At 30.0% G+C, this 20,633-nt stretch overlaps 6 protein-coding genes across 6 annotated transcripts; 4 read left to right on the forward strand and 2 right to left on the reverse strand.

Annotated features, from left to right (window-relative positions):
- Positions 1-1,526: 1,526 nt before the first annotated feature.
- LOC128955333 (C-factor-like) lies at positions 1,527-2,578 on the forward strand. Its single transcript, XM_054300997.1, has 2 exons — positions 1,527-2,052; positions 2,134-2,578. Exons 1-2 carry the CDS (start codon positions 1,660-1,662, stop codon positions 2,461-2,463), a joined length of 723 nt encoding a protein of 240 aa, XP_054156972.1. The 5' UTR covers positions 1,527-1,659; the 3' UTR covers positions 2,464-2,578.
- Positions 2,579-2,949: 371 nt separating this feature from the next.
- LOC128956364 (T-complex protein 1 subunit beta-like) lies at positions 2,950-5,087 on the reverse strand. Its single transcript, XM_054302094.1, has 3 exons — positions 4,620-5,087; positions 3,794-4,546; positions 2,950-3,719 (listed from the first exon to the last, which is right to left on the reverse strand). Exons 1-3 carry the CDS (start codon positions 4,896-4,898, stop codon positions 3,132-3,134), a joined length of 1,620 nt encoding a protein of 539 aa, XP_054158069.1. The 5' UTR covers positions 4,899-5,087; the 3' UTR covers positions 2,950-3,131.
- Positions 5,088-5,141: 54 nt separating this feature from the next.
- LOC128954948 (60S ribosomal protein L28-like) lies at positions 5,142-5,995 on the forward strand. Its single transcript, XM_054300566.1, has 3 exons — positions 5,142-5,248; positions 5,312-5,683; positions 5,782-5,995. The coding sequence occupies exons 2-3, from the start codon at positions 5,336-5,338 to the stop codon at positions 5,878-5,880; spliced, it is 447 nt and encodes a 148-aa protein (XP_054156541.1). The 5' UTR covers positions 5,142-5,248; positions 5,312-5,335; the 3' UTR covers positions 5,881-5,995.
- A 1,402-nt stretch (positions 5,996-7,397) lies between these two features.
- Positions 7,398-10,858, reverse strand: LOC128956358 (protein ROP-like). Its single transcript, XM_054302087.1, has 6 exons — positions 10,557-10,858; positions 10,260-10,468; positions 8,870-9,286; positions 7,991-8,788; positions 7,671-7,920; positions 7,398-7,580 (listed from the first exon to the last, which is right to left on the reverse strand). Exons 1-6 carry the CDS (start codon positions 10,582-10,584, stop codon positions 7,516-7,518), a joined length of 1,767 nt encoding a protein of 588 aa, XP_054158062.1. The 5' UTR covers positions 10,585-10,858; the 3' UTR covers positions 7,398-7,515.
- Positions 10,859-12,289: 1,431 nt separating this feature from the next.
- Positions 12,290-13,560, forward strand: LOC128956382 (probable very-long-chain enoyl-CoA reductase art-1). The gene is made up of 2 exons (XM_054302116.1): positions 12,290-12,352; positions 12,425-13,560. Exon 2 carries the CDS (start codon positions 12,512-12,514, stop codon positions 13,442-13,444), a length of 933 nt encoding a protein of 310 aa, XP_054158091.1. The 5' UTR covers positions 12,290-12,352; positions 12,425-12,511; the 3' UTR covers positions 13,445-13,560.
- A 3,289-nt stretch (positions 13,561-16,849) lies between these two features.
- Positions 16,850-19,254, forward strand: LOC128956075 (dopamine beta-hydroxylase-like). The gene is made up of 6 exons (XM_054301758.1): positions 16,850-17,261; positions 17,415-17,564; positions 17,659-17,958; positions 18,027-18,170; positions 18,258-19,055; positions 19,174-19,254. Exons 1-6 carry the CDS (start codon positions 16,905-16,907, stop codon positions 19,252-19,254), a joined length of 1,830 nt encoding a protein of 609 aa, XP_054157733.1. The 5' UTR covers positions 16,850-16,904.
- Positions 19,255-20,633: the final 1,379 nt, after the last annotated feature.

Consider the following 20,633-nt stretch of genomic DNA (forward strand, 5'->3'; position numbering starts at 1 on the left):
TTATTATATTCAATGAATATAATATTAAAAAATATATATTTTGTGTAATAATTAATGATATTATATATTAATATATAAATATATATAAAAAAAAGTTTTATTTGTATATTTAATAATTATAATTATTAGATTTTATTTTTTTTGTGCGAAACCAAAATGATCCAAAAAAATACCAAATATTTATTATTGTGTTATCAACAAAAAAAACTAAATTAAAATATACTGTATTATTATTATTATTATTATTATTATTATTATTATTATTATTATTATTAATTAACAATAATTATTATGATTTTGAAAAATCAATAATTTTTCAATGGATATTAACTCAAATAAAAGTTGTCGAAATGTTTTAAAATTGTTTGAAAAGTTTATGATAATTTAAATAATAGTTTTTAATTATTTAAAACAATTTTCGTATATATATATATATATCTATCTATTATATTTAGTTATAAATCTGTAAAATTTTAGTAAAATAACTCTAGTATTATAATATTGTATGTAAAGTACTAGTATATTAATTTATAATGTATTATACTATGAAATAATTGATACAAAATTTACTTTTTTAAAATATCAAATTATCTAATATTATTAGTAAAAATTAATTATAAATTATTTTTTAAAAATTGAGTACATTTTTAGTGCATTTAATACAGTAGTATAATACATAATAGCAGTTAGTAAATAATAATAAATTATTAATATAGAAATATACTAATAAAATTTTATTAATAATTTCATTTATTAATAATCATTATAAAAATATATTTATGATAATTTTATTAATAGTTTTAGTAGAAATTTATAATAATATAAATTTTTATTAAAATAATTATATTAAGATATTTAATTTTTAATTTATTATACAGTAGTTATATTTTTCTACAACATATTATTTTGTGATACATTTAATCATATAAAATAAAAATATTACTATTAATTGTATTATACTCTGCATATATAAATGATATAACTGTAAAATAATTTGATAGAAAACATTTACTTATTTTTTTAATTTATGAAAATTATGTCTATTATAGTAAAATAATTAATTATAATATTAGATATATAGTGTATATCAATAATTTAACAAAATAAAAGTTTGAGTGCATTTTTAGTGCATTTAAAATACAGTATTTAAATATACTGTACAGTAATAGTAAATATAATAACTGTTTAGTTCAATAGTGTACTTTATGTAGACTTAAAAAAATCTAGCCAAACATACAGGTGCATACTGTAATAATTACTGTATTATTACTATTATTATTAAAATATACTGTAAATTATGTATATAAAATTTTTTGTGTGTGTATCAAATGTAATAATTAATAATAAAATTATTGATTTTTAAAATATAAATAAAAATCATATACATATTGTATGAATAATCTAAACATATATTTAATACAATATTTTTTTTAATTTAATATATAAATATAGTTATCAATACTGTATATACAAATACAGGGCAAACAAACAAAAAAAATTTTTGGTCACTCTATAGATTAGTACAGTATATAAACACACAGTTTGTTATTGTATTGAAAAACTATTTGCTATTTGTTTGTCAAACACACTGTCTGTCTGTTTGTTCAATCATTTAAATCAATTAATTGACCACTTTTTTTGATCGCCCGAAACACCGCAATGAGTCTCCAATCAGTGATCATAACCGGTGCTAATCGTGGTATTGGACTGGAGTTTGTACGCCAATTGTTGGCCACACAGTCGCCACCGAAACATTTGATCGTTACGTCCCGACAGTCGGCAAATCCCGAATTGGATCAACTGGTGTCCACTAATCCCGATCGGTTACATGTACTCAAACTTGAGGTCAAAGACTACGATAGTTACGACGGGTTTGTCCAGAAAGTTGCCACAATTGTCGGTTCGGATGGTTTGGACACATTGGTGAACAATGCGGGGATTTTGATCTACAGTAACCTACAGAAGGTTACCGCCGAAGATATGTTGAAAAACTTTGAAATCAATTCGGTTACACCACTGATGCTAACCAAAGCCCTGTTACCACTGTTGAAGGTATTGTATTGTTATTAGTTGGAAGTCTTCATCAATTCAATTGATTTAAAATGTCTTTATATTTCATGTCCACTACCAAAGTCTGCTTCGGCTAATCGCAAGACGGCTGTTGTGAATATATCGTCAAAAGTCGGTTCAGTCGAAGACAATACATCCGGCGGTGGATATCCGTATCGATCGAGCAAATCGGCGCTGAATATGATTACCAAAAGTTTGGCCATCGATCTGAAGGCCGATAATATTCGGGCAATTGCTTTACATCCCGGTTGGGTACAGACAGATATGGGCGGACCTAATGCCCTGATTACTACCGGCGAGAGTGTGTCGAAAATGTTGGACACTATCCGCGCGATTAATGATAAAACTTTAGGTGATTTTCTTAACTATGACGGCAAACCTATTCCTCTGTGATTTTCATATCATCTATTGATGAAATACTACAACAACAATAATATCCGATATAATTGAATTAAAAATATAAATATATGTTTTTTTTATTACCGGTAATCAAATTATATATTAATTTTTGTGTTTAAAAAAATAAAATTATGTATCGATTGATTAATTAATAAATAAATTATATAATGTTTAAAAAAAAAAGTTTAAAATAATTTAATAATAACAACCGCCGTACCAACCCGTGGCTCCCTTTGTCTGTGGCACCAAACCCACGGTGTCCGCGGCCTGAACCGTCGCCTACAGTTCCGACCGGCACCGTTTTGGTCGTCGATATGGCAGTCGTAGGCGTCAGTATCGCCGTCGGAGTGTCGCTACTCGAAGTAATGGCCGTTTATGGTAACAGTAGTGATAGTAGTAGTGATAGTAGTAGTGATAGTAGTAGTAATTATAAAAAATAAAATTTTAAAATATTATTTATTAAACTTATTCTGTATTATAGTTTTATTATCATTTTTATTTGATTTTTAATTAATGTTATAAATTATTATCCGATAATTAAATAAAAAATAATCACAAAAAATTATTATTATTAATTGATGACATAATATATGCGCCAAAAATTATTTTTAAAAAAACAGTTATTAATTAATGCAATAATAATCAATCAATCAATCAATGATTTAGTGTCCTCTATGGTCGGGTTCGCGTCTTCTGGGAGCAGCTCTGATAATATTGTCGACACGTAGTATCATTTCGGCGGCTTCGGCAGCACTCAGCAGTACCTGACGTTTGACAATAAACGCCTCAATGATTCCCAGTTCGCGCATATCGCCAGTGGTTCCCAAATCCATATTCAAGCCCATCGAGTGTTGACCGCGTGAGTGAAAGGCACGCAATTCGGATATCAGTTGAGCTGAATCGTAGCCACCGTTATCGGCAATAGTTGTGGGCATCGATCGCAGGGCTTTGGCAAAAGCTTCCATTGCAAACGATTCTTTGCCGGGAGTCTGCGCGGCCAACAACGAGACAGCGTTGGCCATTAGCATCTCAGTTGAACCGCCGCCGTAGATAATACGAGGTTCTTTGATTGTCTGGGACAGTACGCACAGTGCATCGTGAATGGATCGTTCGGCTTCGTCGAGGATCTGCTGAGTGGCACCTCTCAGGACTATAGTACAGGCCTCGCCCATTGGTACGCCCGAAAACTTCAATAGTTTGTCTTCACCGATCATTATCTCTTCAATGAGCTCACACGTACCCAAACGTACCTAAAAATTATTCACAAAAAAACATTTAATTAATAACTTTTTTCTAATAAATTAAATAGCAATAAAACACAAACTTTATCGGGATTTCCAAATGTTGAGACAATTTCGCCGCCGGTAACCAATGCCAAGCGTTCAATGCCGTCAAAGTCTGCATGTTCAATGGCCATAACACCCGAATCGGAAAACAATTGCTCCGGGTAGTTGTAAATCAATTGTCTATTGATAAACACATTGATATTATGCTTAAGTATTAGATCGACTTTATCTTTCATCTTTTCTTTTTCGGCCAATTCAATTTCGGCCACTTTGGCAATCGAGTCGACTTTAACTCGGGAGCCGAACACTTTGATCTTATCGGTGTCCATCGGTGTATTGGCAATCAATATCCGTGCTTTTTCAATACGTTTCGGCTGATGAACACCCGGTTTCTTATCCAATAGAAAGCCTTCGTCGAGAAACGAATCGCTAAGACTGGCCCCGAGTTTCTTGATTATCTGAATGGCATCCAAATTGCCCGAACCTTTCAGTCTGACTACAGCATCGACGGCCAGTTTGGCGAAAAAATCCTTGTGTTGCGACAGTATCTTCGAGCTCAGGGTTGTCCGCGCAATATTCAACAAATCCGATTGAAATTGTTTGTCATCGGCGCTGTTGTCCACTGCTACCGATTCGAGTGCTTCGCGGGCAGCATTGACCGACTTACGCCAACCGGACACAATTGTTTGCGGGTGTAGTTTCATTGATACCAATTGTTCGGCTTCCTTAAGCAACTCGGAGGCCAATACAGCCACCGAAGTAGTTCCGTCACCGACTTCATCGTCTTGGGTCTGGCGAATCATTAAATACAAGTCAATGACATTAATAATATAATCGGTAACCGATCTGTCGGTCAATCCTTACCTTTGATATGTCGATCAATACTTTGGCGGCCGGATTGTCGACGCCGACAGCCCTCAAAATGGTCGCTCCGTCGTTGGTCACTTCGACACGGCCTTCATTGCGGCCTTCGCACAACAATATCTTGTCCATGCCTTTCGGTCCCAATGTACTCTTGACCAGTTCGCCGATAGCGATGGCACCGATAAACGACGAAAGTCTAGCATTTTCTGATTTTTCTTCTTCGGCTTCACCTTTCAAAATGTTTACCGGATTCAGTGATCGCGACTGTATATTAAGCATTGTTGTTGTTGTCGGTGTTGTTGTCGACTGACTTTATGGATCAGATGCGGTGATAATTATTGATAACCAAAAAACAATCAAAAAGTTTATTATTATATTTTGGGTGTAATTTCTATGAAGAAAACAATTCAGACAATGAATGCAATGCTTTCCAGTCATTCAATGCTTTTTAATACAGTATTTATTGCTTTACTTTATTTGGTATTTATTTTTTTAATATACAACTAATAAATACCACGTGTTTTGTGTAGACATTATTGATGTATAACTTGTGTTATGTCTTAAAAAAGTACTTCCTTTTCCTCTTCAGTTTTTGTGGACATCAATACAACTCCACTCTTGAAGTGATTGTAAGTATCAATTGATATGATTGAAATCACCAACTGATCCCATGATTTGATTGATTGATTTAGTGAACACACACACAGACACACAAAATGGTCAAAGGTGTCGGTATGTCCCGCGATCTGCAATGGGTATTGACCCGCAACTGGTCATCATCGTTGATCAAAGTACGCGGCATTGATCGCCACTTTAGCCGATCGCGATTCAATCCGAAAGGTCTATACGTACCGCGATTTGAAGGCCAATACCAGCAAAAAGCGTTGACCGTTGAACCGAATTCATCGGGAAAAGGTGTTACCTTGCAGTACAAGAAACGCCGTCATCAGCAAAAACCTGGCCAAAGTGTGGCCAAAATTGTCCTCAATAAGGACGCCCGTCGGACATTGAACAACATTAAGAAGTTTTGTAACAAAAACTTATACCGAACTGACCTGAAGAATGTAATTATTTGATTTGATTTGTGATTTAGTTGTTGTTTTGACAGATAATTTTGATTTGATTTTTAATTGTCTTTTTTTGGTGTCTTATCTTGTCATAGGTCTGTCTTCGCAGAGCCAGTGCTATACTGAGGAGTCAGAAGCCGAAGCCGACAAAGAAGAGTCGTCGGGCGGCGCCTCCGAAGAAAACTGAGACATAGAGAGAGAGATCCGTTTTCAGGCGTTTAACTGTTGATTACATTTTTTTTGTTTGGAAAATAAAATGATTTGTAATTAAATCCGATATTTAATAAATAAAAAAATCATTTTTTTGTGACTAAACAATCGTTTTTTAACGGTCCTTACAATAGGTCCGGGAATCCCGGAGATAATGATCAGTCGATATCGGTTACCAATAGTACCGATAATAATAACTGATACTACGGTAAAGTGTGTGTATGAAATAAAAAACAATAGCTTCGGTAATCAATAATAATAATAGTAATAATCTTTATTTTTTGTTACTATAATTGTTATCAATAATAGTAATAATTAATAATAATAATAATAAGTTATTGCATTTGATTATACAAGTTATTTATACTTTATTTTAAATATATATATATATAAGTGCTTTAATTTCAAGTTTCAACTAATTTGTATAAACTATTAGCCACTAAAATTAAAGCCGTATTTTAAAGTTATTTATTTACTGTATATATATATACAGTAATACAATTTAATTAATTGTAATTAATTAATAGTAAATAAGTATACAATTTAATTATAATATTATAATTAAATTTTAATATGTCTTATTTAGGCTAAAACTTTTTTTTCACATTAGTTTTTGACAATTATTGGTTAATAGCTGTCAAAATCAAATATTTATATACTGTATATCATTAGTGATATAACTCCCTAATAATTATAATAATAACAGTTAATGTTAGATATAATTTTTTGTTTGTTTATATACTGTATTTCTATATATATATATATATAATTTTTCATATACTTTAAATTATTTTTACTTTTATAATAATAATAATAATGTCAACAATTATGCAACAAATAATATATTATAATAAATAAATATATTTTAAATTAATTAATAATATAATAATAATAATAAACTCTTTTAGATGACTAGTTTTTTTTGGATATAATTTAGTAAATAATTTAATTATCATTTTTTATAATTAAATAACTGTTATGAATAACTTTACGGTAGATTATATATATATATACCTGTATAAACTATAATAATATAATGATTTTGTTTTTAAAAACAATTATAATATACGGTAATAATAATAATGTTTTTTTCCTCAATTGATTTCATATTAAATATACTGTAATAATATATATTTTTCAATAGGAATGGCTTCGAGGGAATAATAATAATAATAATTAACGGCATAATATATATATAAACTGCCGTATGGTTTGTAAATTTACTTCAATCATATATATATATATACTGTATATATATATATATTATATCGGGTAATTAATCGGTAATTAATTAATTGTACGGTATGTATATCACTCACTGCAATTGCATTATTAATCATCATAAATCAATAATACTAATAATTATATAATTAAATTTATAATAATAATAATAATATTAATAATAAAATCTGTTAAAAATGTATTTCTTTGAAATAATGATTAAAATGTAATAATTTTTTTGTTGTTTTTAAGAGAAAAACTAAATAACGGTATTCACAAACATATACTGTAAGTATATATATATATATATAATATATCATCATTTTTTGAATACATTGGTGTGAATCCATAGAAGCGATTGATTGGTTGGTTGGTTTGGTCAGCAAAACGCCAATCAATCAATTATTACTGAGTTCGCGAAGATCTTGAAGAAAGCTTTCGGGAGTTATTATATGATCGGAGCCTATGAACAGAACCAGAAAAAATCAATATATAGTGAGAAAACAAATCTCAGATAATAATAATAATAATATCAATAACAACAACTACTGACCAATGATGACCTCCCAGTTCTTCGACGCATTGGTCACCTCGTAGGCGCATCTCATCTCCGAATAGGATAGACCGCCCACATAGAAGACTATCAGACGCGGAACGTTCTTAATGTTCAGTGCATTCTTGTCCCGATGCCACTGGCCGTAGCGCATACTAGTCGGCGCCGGTCGACCAAAATTACTCGGCTGAGTCCGACCGCCCAGAAATGGAAACAGTTTTCTATCGTCTAACTTGTCTTCAATTGCATCCTATTATTATTAACAGACAAACATTAATTATCGGTACTATTGCTGACAACAACAACAATCAATGTCTTACTTCCATAATATCTTTGATTATCGGAGTCCATCTGGACATCTGATAGGTCTGTTCGGTAATGCGTTCTTTACGTGTAATCTGGTGTGTCTTACGGCGACTGTTGTCGGTAATGATATTCACGCCCAACATCGACATATTTGTTATGATAGTCTTGTCCTGTGCGGGTATGGCCGCGTGTTGGATCAGTTTGGCCAGATTTTCTTCGCTGATACCGTTTTTCGATATTATATACAACAAAATTATACGAATTTTATCAAATATGCCGACTTGTTGGTCCAATAGTATGGGTACAATATTACGCATTGGATCCTTAATTTTTTCGCCCTCAGCATCGGTACCCATAGCCAGATCCTGTTCGACTTTACACAGTTTATCGGCATAGCCTTGATAGGCTTTCATACAGCTTTCGGCCAAATGCAAGTGTGTCGAGTATTTTGACAACTCTTTCTGGTATTGGGGCATCTTTTTGATCATTTGAGACAAGTCTTTCATCGATGTCTTATCATTGGTACGCATACCCTTTTCTTCGATAAACTTTTTCAACTGTTTGGTTACATTCTGCGATACCAATGCAATGTGTTGGTGACGCAACTCGACCCATGTCTGATCGTTGTCGTCGAGTATAACCTCCTTTTCCCGTACTTCGTTACCGCTGGCCGCTTCAAATTTGTAGACATCATTTTCAACGGGTAACAGATCGTAGGCCATTGCCTGGAATGTCAGTTCGTGTAGTAAAGGCGATACACAATCGAAGCCCCGGTCGACGATTATCAGCTGCGAACGGGCCTTCTCTGGGCCCTAAAAAGGGAAAGAGAGAGAGAGAGAGAGAACATCCATGTAAGACAACTATCACCACAAAAAAAACCGAACACCACTTACTTCACCCATAGTCGGCTCATCGGCTTTATAAGCGTCCAATTTTTGTTGGATAAGTTGTGCCAATTCGACATTACGGTCGAACTCCGATCGATACCGAATACTTGGATATTCGCCGAGTGTGGCGCACAAAGTGGCCACTTGTTCGGCTAGTCGTTCCAATGTTGCCGTTCGTTGTGATTGTTTGATTGGATTATAGTTAGTATGAAATGCTTCGTGACAGTCGAGCGAGAAGACCTGGGACTCGTACGGTAGGAAAGCAATGTTGATCTCTTTCAACGATTTGATATACTTAGCACAGGGACTCTTGCAGAGCTCGTTGAATAGTTCATCAGGACATGACTCGGTGAAGAAGACATGGGCCGCCTTATACAGGGCTATACGCGAGCTCAGGAAGTCTTGTTGTAGTAGTCTTATTGACTGCAAAACAAAAAACAAATTGTGAAATCAAATTGGATTCAATTTTAATTACTAACTATTATCTAATATACCGGTACACTATATGTATATTAATATATACAGTATATAAGTAACCAGTTTATCAATAAACAAACATTAGGGAAGTGCAGGGGGACTCTCCCGGCGGGGGAGAGAAACGGTAGGCTATGAATCATAGCCTATGATAGAAAGTGAGAGAGAGAGAGACATACGGGTAAAGGTAGATAAGAGCGATAGACTGATTGATAGATAGTTAGGATATGATTCATAGTTATATATATATATATTTTGTTATTTATTTATCAATACAATATACATAAGCACTTAAATATGGGTAAATGTGTTAATAAAATTTTGATAAAAAAAATAATAAAATCAAAACTATTATAAATAATTATTATTAGAAAAAACTACAATTTATATGAGAGACCACTTACTTCCTGTATATATATTAAACGGTTAGATCAACAACAGTCATATTATTATTATTATTACACAGAGAAGCCGATGATTATTAGATAAGTTTTTTTTGTGTGGGGTTTTTTGGATCAGTTTTACGAGACATTGTTAGAGATTAAAGACATCGATAGACAACAAGTGGATTAAGACACAAGTGATTTGTATACAGACATCAATAGTAGCGACAGATAGATAGATAGGAGACAATAAAGTAAGACATCAAAAAAGTTTTGTTTTTGTTTTTTTAAGTTACAAATTACAAGAAAATAAAAAACACAAATAATTAGGGGATAAAGGAATCGATGGAAACAATATTTTTTTCAGTGATAATTGACAACAAAGAAGTTTTTTTGAGACAATTTGATACCAAAAAAAAAAAACGAAAAACAAAACAAAGAGTTAGTTATTAGATATATAACAATAACAACAACAACAACAATAATAAACAACAAAATATCTGGACATCGAGTACTACCAATTGATATCCAAAACAAACCTTATCGGTGGGCGATATCAGATAAATTGCTTCCATGTTGGGCAGCGGTTCCCGTTTTTTGCCAATATCTTCGACAATAGTGATACCTTCGCCGGCAATTTCGTGCATCTTTGTACACGAAGACATCATTCTCATGCCTAACGGATCCACTATCAAGACTTTCCATTCGCCCTTCTTTCTGGAAGCCCTCACCACGTCGTTGATAATCTCTATACATATATATATAGATGAAAACAAACAGTTAGACCATCGATGAACTGATGACCACTGAAGACAACCATCTAATTGTTCACTTACTTTGTCCGACCATTTGTTTCAACGCCATCGTCGTTGTCGTCCTCCTTGTCGATCGTCGACACCGATGATGAAGACTTCTTACTCCTCCTTCTTCTTCTTGTTGTTGTTCTTCTCTTATGTCTTCTGAGTTGTTGTTGTGATCTTCAGTGGAGACAAACAGTTATCACAAACTGATTGATTGATTCGTATGAATGGTTTGATTGAATTGAATTCAATTGTAAATCAAATGTCATAACAATATTGACATCAATACTCTCCATGCAATCCAATAGACACCTACAGTATAGTACAGTATTAATAGTATTATTATTATTATTATTCATTCAATACTTGCAGTGACTATTAATAACACATACAGTGTAGAAGTAGAGTAGTACTAGAAGTGTGTTATCGTAATCCCGTTCCTGTTTAACGAACCAAACCGTTTGTACAAAAAATTTTGTTAAAATCTAAATTTGTTACTATTTATAGATAAAAAAACCAAACCGTATTTTTTAAAAAATAGTAAAATGTTTATTATTTTTATGTTTTTTTTGTTGTTGTCTAGCACTGACTAGATTTAAAATTTTGTTGGTTTATAATAAAAAACCGTTAACTGTTTGGTTAAATAAAAAAATACTGGGAAACACCAAACCGTTTTACAATCTGTAATACTCTAATCTATAGTAATCTATACTTGTACTGTACTGTACTTTACACACACACACACAGTGTTACTATACTGTAGTAATAGTAATAGCGTTAGTCATATAATATTATATCTGCATTGCCTAACGTACAGTACATACCGTATATAAAAAACATACATAAATATATACGTATGTATAGTGACTGAATAACTATAATTATTTTTTAATTAACCCACAAAAAACATAATTTGTAAAATAAAAATTATTATTTAGCTTTTTTTTAAAAAAAAAAACTTTTTTTGTTGTTGAAAAATCTAAATTTTGTAAAAAATAAAATGTTTTTTTTATTGTGCTTTTCATTTGTATTTTTAATGATAATTTTTATTTTTATATTTTTAAAAAATAAACTAAAGTGTGTGTTTGGTTACTCTATATTTGTTTATCAAAAAAAAACCAATCATTCATTTTATCACTGCATATGAGTCACACATTCAATGACGTCATTCATATATAAACTGTATTTTACTTGAAGTCTAATATTATTTTTGGTTAAATAAAAATTTTTTAATAATTTTTTTTTTAAATTTAAACACAATTATATTTAAAAAAAACAATATAAATATTTGTATAAATATAATGTAAATTTTGTATGAATTGAGAAAATAAGTTATTATTATTTTTTTAGTTTAAAAATAAACAAATATTTAAAAAAATCTATTAAATAATATTATTATATTTTTAAGACTATGACTACTATACCGAGCGTTTAACTGTATATATATATTTTGGATACAATTTGTTCACAAATAGCGTTATATATATTCAGTATTTTTATTTATAGAGATTCCCCACAAATAAAAAATAACAATACATTTGAATTAATATAAAAAAAAATTTTGTAATTATTTTGTAACGAATCACTGATTTAATTGTGACGTTAACACTGTCTGTACAGTCATTTAAAAATCAATGTTTATTTAATATACAGTATATCTCTATTGCATTGAATGAATACAAGTATTAAAAGTTTGTTAACAAAAAATAATAATTTAATTATTATTTAATATTAAATTATTTTAGTTTTTTTGAGGAAAAATAATAATAATTTTATTTTTCGTTTGGGTTTTTAGTTTTCAAATAACAACTAATAATAATAATAAGTAAAATGTAATTAAATTTTTTTATTAAAAAAAACATTTCATTCAATCATTCATTCATTGAATTCATTCATTCATTCAGTCAGTTGTTTGTCGTTTGCATTACAAAAACACCGCCGGATCTGACATTTCTTTACAGAAGACAATCATCGGTTAATAATAATAATCAATGGATTTGGATATATTGAAAGCCAGCGGCGGTAAAGACGCGGCAGCAGCGGCCAAACCATTGGTCACATTGACCGACATTAGCCCAAACTCGACAGTCGGCGACATCAAGAAAGCCATTTACCGACAGCGAAGGTCACTATATCCTGAACGACAAGCTCTGCGATCGGAACCCCGAGGAAAGGCACTCAAAGATGATGTCCAACTGAAGACATTGGATCTACAAAACGGACGCAATCTATACATAAAAGACTTGGGACCGCAAATCGGTTGGTCAACAGTTTTCATCTGCGAATACGCCGGACCACTGTTTGCTTATTTGTTGTCCTATACGCGACCCGCTTGGCTATACGGCCACAATGCCGGACAACCGATCAGTTATGTCGTACATTTGGCCGCCATTTGTTGGTCAATACATTACGTGAAACGTATACTTGAGACATTGTTTGTCCATCGATTTTCTCACTCGACAATGCCATTGATGAACCTATTCAAGAACTGTTCCTACTATTGGGGATTCGCTTTCTATATCGGCTATTATGTCAACCATCCTCTGTATACCGAACCCTATTTAGGCAAACTTCAAGTCTACTCATCCCTTATCGGTTTCCTACTGTTCGAGTTCGGCAATCTATCCATACATTTGGCACTCCGTGATCTGCGACCGGCCGGCAGTACCGAACGTCGCATACCGATGCCCACCGCCAACCCGTTCACCATTTTGTTTCAGTACGTTTCGTGTCCGAACTACGCGTACGAATGGTATTCGTGGGCCGCTTTTAGCGTAATGACTCAATGCTTGCCGGCGGCCATGTTTACCGCTGCCGGTTTCATACAGATGGCCATCTGGGCACTGGCCAAACATCGCAATTACAAGAAAGAGTTTCCCAATTATCCCCGCAATCGCAAAGCAATTGTTCCGTTTATTCTTTAAGAGATTTGATTGTATTGAAGGGGAAAAAAGTCATATCATTTGATAGATTTTGAGTCTTATTTTATTATTATTATTATTATCTCTCTCTCTCTCTCTCTCTCTCTCTCCCAATGATTTGTGGATCAATTTTATTGAATTATATATTATTTTTTGATTGTTTGTTTAATTGAAGAATTTTTTCTTAATTTTATATATGATTTTTGTTTGTTAACAAATTTTTTTAATTATAATAATAATAATTATTATTATTATTACCGGTAAATGAATGAAAAATTCACATTTTTTTTATATACCGGTAATTATTATTATTTGTAAGAATTTTCATTTATATATATATATGATGTTATATTATTATAATAAATATTATATATAATATATTAAAATTTAAATTACAACTAAATATATATATATAWATATATATATTTGATTGGTTAATGGTTTTTCTTAATTTAATTTAAGCAATAATTTTGTTTTATGTTTACACACAGTGTATATATAGTAATACATTGTATTTAATTTAATATTTAGTTATGATATTAAAAAATATTGTTAAATTAATCTAATAATTTGATTTTAAAATAAAATAAAAAACAATCTTTATTTTTAAAAATAAATCACTGGAGACTTTGATATAATAATTATGTGATAATAATAAACATTTTTTAAGGCGGACTTTGTATCATACGATTAGTTGGTTTAAGTCATACCATATTATACTTTAACTAATAATGACAACATTTAGTTGATTTCAAATTTTTTAATAATTTATATTTAATTAAATATAATTTTATATAAATATACTTTATAAAATTTTTTAATATTTATTGTTTAAAATTATTAATATTATTTAAATACAATTATTATTTGTTATTTGATTTACTTAAATAATGATTGACAGTGCATATGCTATACACTAAATATACAGTATTTGAAAAAAATAATTATCTAATTATAAACAAATATTTTTTTATTTATTTATATAACACAAATAAAATTAGCAATTTAATTATAGTAATTTAGTTACTGTATAAATTGCATGTTAATATATATGTATATTTAAAAATTTATTATTTATAGTTAATACTATAGTAAATTGATTTTAACAATGATTTTACAAATTAAACATTTTTTTGCTCACTATTTTGTTAAATATCATAAGTGTTTAGAAATATTAGACATTATTATTTAATAACTATTTTTAATTTAATTATTTATTTGATATATAAGTTTGTTTTTTTTCTCTCTCTCTCTCTCTCTCTCTCTCTCTCTCTCTCTCTCTCTCTCTCTCTCTCTCTAAACATAGTTGTAATTTTCCTAATAAATTACTTAGTTTTGTATGTATTATTTTAAAAAAATAAAATTATTTATTTGTTTAAACTAAATTTTTTATTTAGTAAAACAAATATTATTTTTTTGAGGAAACATTCAATTTTTATTCTCAAGTTTTATTTTTAATTAGTCGTAAATATTTAATTAAATATTAAGTTTGTTTGTATTGTACTAATAATAATAATAATAATAATAATAATAATAAGTACTTTACTGGTTTTACTGTTAAAATAATTAATTATATCTTATAATAACAATAAGCAGCAATTAAGTCATTACAATTTTTATACAGTGTTTTTTAAGACAAAAAAAATAACACTTAAAGACTATTATTTTACAGACAAAATAAATTGCTATAAATTTTTTAAATTATATTATTATTACTGTACTGTACCGTATATATATATATATTTATTTATATATACAGTTAAAGCTAATTAGTTATAAAAAAATTAATTTTAAAAATTAATTAGTTTGTAGCAGCATGCTAATTTTTTTTTTTAAATTCAAAATAATTAAATATACAGGTATTATAGACACACACACACAAACATTTTAACATTTAAAAAACGCAATTAGTTTTAAATTTCTAATAAAACACTATTTTATTAATTTAATTATTAATAGCTATAAATTCAATATACCATATAATTTACATTATAAATGATAAATAATATAAAACTTATTATAACTATTAAGTAGATGAAGAGTAATGTTGATTATTATTATTATTATTATATATATTATATAATATATAATTTATATCTAGACATATATTTATATATCTATAAATAGTGAGGAATGTTGTCATCAAAAAAATAAAAATAAAAATGCAAAACACTTTTATCATCAAAAATATTTTATGACACTCCGAGTGATGGCTAACAATAAGGAATTCAAATATTACTTCCAGAATATCGAGGAATTTTTAGGCAACCATTTATTAAAAAAAACTAATAATAATAATAATAATCGCATTTTTCAAAAGATAAAAGAGTTCATAAGTTTTGCAAATACAGTACAACTCTCTCTCTCTCTCTCTAATCTCTCTCTCTCTCTCTCTCTCTCTCTCTCTCTCTCTCTCTCTCTCTCTCTCTCTCTCTCTCTCTCTCTCTCTCTCTCTCTCTCTCTCTCTCTCTCTCTCTCACTGTAAGTTTTCTCTCTCTCTCTCACTCACTCACTCACTCACTCACTCACTCACTCACTCACTCACTCACTCACTCACTCACTCACTCACTCACTCTACTCTCTTCCATCTCATCCAACACTTTCCATTACAAGGAAAGACAGACATAATTTTAATATAAACCTATCACTGGGTGGGTGGCGATAGTGGTGGTGGTGATGGAGGGGTCTCTTTGATTTGTTTTTGCATTAAATACCTTATGATATCATTTTATAATAAAAAATTTTTCCACTTTACACCAAATTATAAAATTGTGATTGACTTACGTGAAAATATAAACAGTGATTTATTTATTAATTAAAAAAAATAATCAATTATTCACATAAGAATCGTAAAAAATAGTTATTTATTATATATAGAAAATTATTTTTTTTGTGTCAATTAAAGTTTAATGAGATAAATATCGATAGTTATWWATATTGACTAAATTTTTATTTGATGATAACCTGTTGCTGCCGGTGCTCTATCACTTGGTTGGTTGTTTGACATATAAGATATTGGACATTAAAAATTATGTAATAGATAAAAGAGATGATGATATGCTATGATATATATATATATATATATATATATGAAATGAAATACCGAAAATATTTTCATCCATTTGATAGCAATAAGCATTTTTCTAGTCATTTATTATTATTATTATTATTATTACTTATTATTTATTATATTATATTAAAATATTTTTCTAGTCTCTCTCTCTCTCTCTCTCTCTCTCTCTCTCTCTCTCTCTCTCTYTCTCTCATTCTTCAACTTCTGTCGACTTATTTTTTTTTGTTGAGGTATTTCGCTGTTTAATCATTTGCTTCTCATATCATATATATGGCCACCAGTTCTGGCTCTTCATTAGATGTTGTTAATCGTTGTTTAGTTTATCTAACACTTGCACTGAACAGTTCCCAGACAAAGACGTTGCGATTTTTGTTGATTTTAAATCTTATTATGTTTTCGCCGCTAATTTTTTTATTTTATTTTCATTTTAATCATCAATTACTACAGGCATCTATCGATACCATCAATAATAGCGATGATGAACGGCTACTATCGTCGTCGCAACCGCAGCCGTTGACCACTAATATAACATTTCAGACGGCACTGGACGCCGATGATAGATACCGATTGTTTTGGACAGTCGACTATGAAACCCAATCGGTAACAATGGAGTTGCGATTGGTTTTGGCGGACATTAACGACTGGTTTGCCATTGGATTCTCCGATTATGGAGATATACGCGGAGCTGATATGTGTATGTTTTGGACGGATAGACGACATGGAAAACATCGTAAGACACACTTTCAGGTATGAATTCGGGTGTATGAYCTGTGGGTATGGTATGGCGTATGACATACCTGTGTGTTGTATTGTTTTTTTTAAAAAATATATGAGTTATAGTCAATATTTTATGTGTGTGTGTATGTAATTTGTATTGTTTTTCGACCCCCCATTTTTCAGGACATACACACCGATAACAATAGTTTTGTGTTTGTCGACGACCTGACCAACGATTGTAAACTATTGAGTATTGAACGAAAACACCATATATTAAGGTTTGCCTATCACCGGGATTTTGATACCTGCGATCCCAATGACTATATAATTGAGGTATTAATAGTGTGATTGTTATTATAATAATTAGTTATTTGTTTATTTAAAATACTGCTCTCTCTCTCTCTCTCTCTCTCTCACTCACTTCAAGGAGGGAACAACACATATAGTCTATGCCACTGGAAAGGGAGGCCTCCAGCGGATCGATGGCCTGCGTCTAACTGATCACAAATACGGCTACCAAAGGGTTCAGTTGCTCAAGAAGTTGGAAACAATGCCAAAGTTGCCATCAAATACCAGACGATTTGATTTGCTCAACGATCGGGTCAGTATACCCAACGTTGAGACAACCTATTGGTGTCGGCTATTGAAACTGCCGAAAGAGTTCAAAGATACCAAACATCATATTATACAGTATGAGGCAGTTATCGATTCAGGCAATGAAGCACTGGTAGGTGTAGACAACAAACAAACAAAAATTTTAAAAACTATTATAACATCACATCCTTAAAAAAAAAGGTTCATCACATGGAACTGTTCCACTGCGAGGTATCGGCTGAAGACTCACTTAGCGATTATAGTGGCAATTGTTTTGCACCCGAAAAACCTGCGGCAATGAGCGCATGTAGTCGTGTAATATCTGCCTGGGCTATGGGCGCCGGGGTTTGTTGTTTATATAAATATATAACTTCAAAAAATTATTAATTAATTATTAAGTAACAAATTTTTTTTAATATTATTGATTACTAGCCACTGGTCTATCCAAAACAAACGGGTCTACCTGTCGGTGGTCGCAACTATTCCCTGTATGTTATGCTTGAAATACACTACAATAATCCTGAACAACGTGACGACTGGATCGATGGCTCCGGTATTAGACTATACTATACCCAACAATTAAGACAACACGACGCCGGTATCCTAGAAATCGGTTTGGAATATTCGGCCAAAAATTCTATACCTCCCGGGCAACAGTCGTTTGATTTATCTGGTTATTGTACGGCTGAATGTACCCGATCCGGGCTACCCGTCTACGGTATTAACATATTTGCATCACAATTGCACACGCATTTGACTGGTACACGGGTCTGGACCCGACATATCAGGGGTGGCGTCGAATTGACGGAAATAAATCGCGATAATCATTACAGTCCACACTTTCAGGAGATACGTAAACTTAAGCAACAGGTGACCATATTTCCCGGCGATGTACTGATCAATACGTGTCGATTTGATACTCGCGGACGCGTGAATATGACACTCGGTGGCCATGCAATTACCGATGAAATGTGTGTCAATTATTTGCATTACTATCCGAAAACACAGCTCGAAGTATGCAAAAGTTCAATGGATACACAATATTTGCGATCATATTTCCGATATATGAATGCCAGAGAAGGACAGTCGACTCTAGCATCCAATGGTAGTGTTCGGGAAAATTTTCAATCAATCCATTGGAATCCAAATAGAGTACAATTTTTGGACAGATTATACCGTTTGGCCCCACTGTCCATGCAATGCAATCAATCATCCGGTCAACGATTTCCGGTAATATACTCTACTATTTGATAATATTATAAATCTACTATTTTTTATTTTTTTATTGATTTATGTTTATTGAATATTATTATTATTACTAATAACATCTCTACCGTACCTTTAATAGGGTTATTGGAATGGTATGCCTATTCCTCAGATACATTTCCCATTAGAGGAAACACCAAGAAAACATTGCACCAAAAATTAGTTATACTTTTTATATAAAAAAAACAAAATAAAATAAAAATAAAGTTCAGTATTTAGAGTATATATATATATATATATATATTAATAGTTGTGTAATAATTTTGTTTTTAATATATAATGTTGTTAATTGAAAAATAAATTATATATATTAAATTGCTAATTGATATATATTATATATACAGTATAATATACTATATATATATATAGTCTAATATTAAGTAATGTTTTAATGTTGAAATAAATATGGGGAACAAATTTTATTTATCAAATACTGTTTAATATAAATGTTTTGAATGTATATTTTTGAAAAAATATATATTATTAAATAAAAAATTAAATTTGAATTAATAGTTGAAAAATTTTGAAATGTTTGAACATTTATTTAAATATATTTTCTTAAAAATAATTTGTATAATATTTTATTTTTTTGAAAAATTAATGTTATTGAGTAATTGCTTATTATATATATATATATATATATATATATATATATAAAAAGTTTATTATAATACATTAAAGAAAATGACAAAAATAATTTTCATATATTAATTATTAATTTATTAATATAAAGGTATTTGACCCTAATTGACAATATAAAACTATACTTGATAATATTGAAAAATATATAAATTGTCAATTATTATTAATAATAATAAATTAATAATTTAAAAACTAGAAGACATTTTCGATCTAATATATTTAAAGTAAAAATTAWTAWATATATATATATTTAAATAATTATTTTATATTTTACTAAATTTTCAATATACAATACAGTTTACTCTATAGTATAGTACAGTATTGAATATATTGCACAAATGTATTGTACAAAAGTGCTCTTTAAAAGCAATAAATTATATAATTAAATCCTCCAAATAAAGTATTATACATGAATAGACATGTATGTATGATATATATATATATATATATATATATATATATATATATATATATATGTACTCCCACCAAAAAAAAACCTACTGTTCCTCATCAGCTATTGATAATACAGACTAACTAACTGACTGACAGTATTTACAATCTAGAGTTTATTAGCAGGTTATTAAGCCATCCCTATTGTGTAATCGATAGCTACAATATACTGTATATCTATATATAGATTGAGTTTAATTTTTGTTTAATTATATCTAATCTCATTTATTTTAAGAGAGAAAGAGAGAGAGAGAGAGAGATAATTTAATTACTAAATAAAAGGGCTATTAACATAACAGTGCTTCAACAAAACTACCAGTGCTAGTACTAGTAGCCATACAAATTTACTACTGGCAGTAATTTACTATTTTTGGCAGATAATTGATTAAGATATAACAACAACAAAAAAAACAATTGCTATTAAATTTAAAACAGATAATAATAATAATA

This window comes from Oppia nitens, unplaced genomic scaffold (genome assembly GCF_028296485.1).
Source record: "Oppia nitens isolate AA-2021 unplaced genomic scaffold, nextdenovo-longstitch-racon4-pilon3 scaffold2_pilon_pilon_pilon, whole genome shotgun sequence".
In the NCBI taxonomy this organism is placed as follows: domain Eukaryota; kingdom Metazoa; phylum Arthropoda; class Arachnida; order Sarcoptiformes; family Oppiidae; genus Oppia; species Oppia nitens.

What these genes read in the sequence shown, in the direction of transcription:
- LOC128956364 (XM_054302094.1), bottom strand. Translation starts at nt 4,898, where the DNA reads ATGCTTAATATACAGTCGCGATCACTGAATCCGGTAAACATTTTGAAA. An exon ending in TATTGATCGACATATCAAAG is followed by an intron (nt 4,547 to 4,619) that starts GTAAGGATTGAC and finishes ATGATTCGCCAG; the next exon opens with ACCCAAGACGATGAAGTCGG. An exon ending in CATTTGGAAATCCCGATAAA is followed by an intron (nt 3,720 to 3,793) that starts GTTTGTGTTTTA and finishes AATAATTTTTAG; the next exon opens with GTACGTTTGGGTACGTGTGA.
- LOC128956382 (XM_054302116.1), top strand. Translation starts at nt 12,512, where the DNA reads ATGGATTTGGATATATTGAAAGCCAGCGGCGGTAAAGACGCGGCAGCA.
- LOC128956358 (XM_054302087.1), bottom strand. Translation starts at nt 10,584, where the DNA reads ATGGCGTTGAAACAAATGGTCGGACAAA. An exon ending in ATGAGCCGACTATGGGTGAA is followed by an intron (nt 8,789 to 8,869) that starts GTAAGTGGTGTT and finishes TTCCCTTTTTAG; the next exon opens with GGCCCAGAGAAGGCCCGTTC. An exon ending in GAACTGGGAGGTCATCATTG is followed by an intron (nt 7,581 to 7,670) that starts GTCAGTAGTTGT and finishes TTCTGTTCATAG; the next exon opens with GCTCCGATCATATAATAACT.
- LOC128956075 (XM_054301758.1), top strand. Translation starts at nt 16,905, where the DNA reads ATGTTTTCGCCGCTAATTTTTTTATTTTATTTTCATTTTAATCATCAA. An exon ending in CCTGGGCTATGGGCGCCGGG is followed by an intron (nt 18,171 to 18,257) that starts GTTTGTTGTTTA and finishes ATTGATTACTAG; the next exon opens with CCACTGGTCTATCCAAAACA. An exon ending in CATCCGGTCAACGATTTCCG is followed by an intron (nt 19,056 to 19,173) that starts GTAATATACTCT and finishes TACCTTTAATAG; the next exon opens with GGTTATTGGAATGGTATGCC.
- LOC128955333 (XM_054300997.1), top strand. Translation starts at nt 1,660, where the DNA reads ATGAGTCTCCAATCAGTGATCATAACCGGTGCTAATCGTGGTATTGGA. An exon ending in CCCTGTTACCACTGTTGAAG is followed by an intron (nt 2,053 to 2,133) that starts GTATTGTATTGT and finishes CCACTACCAAAG; the next exon opens with TCTGCTTCGGCTAATCGCAA.
- LOC128954948 (XM_054300566.1), top strand. Translation starts at nt 5,336, where the DNA reads ATGGTCAAAGGTGTCGGTATGTCCCGCGATCTGCAATGGGTATTGACC. An exon ending in ACCGAACTGACCTGAAGAAT is followed by an intron (nt 5,684 to 5,781) that starts GTAATTATTTGA and finishes ATCTTGTCATAG; the next exon opens with GTCTGTCTTCGCAGAGCCAG.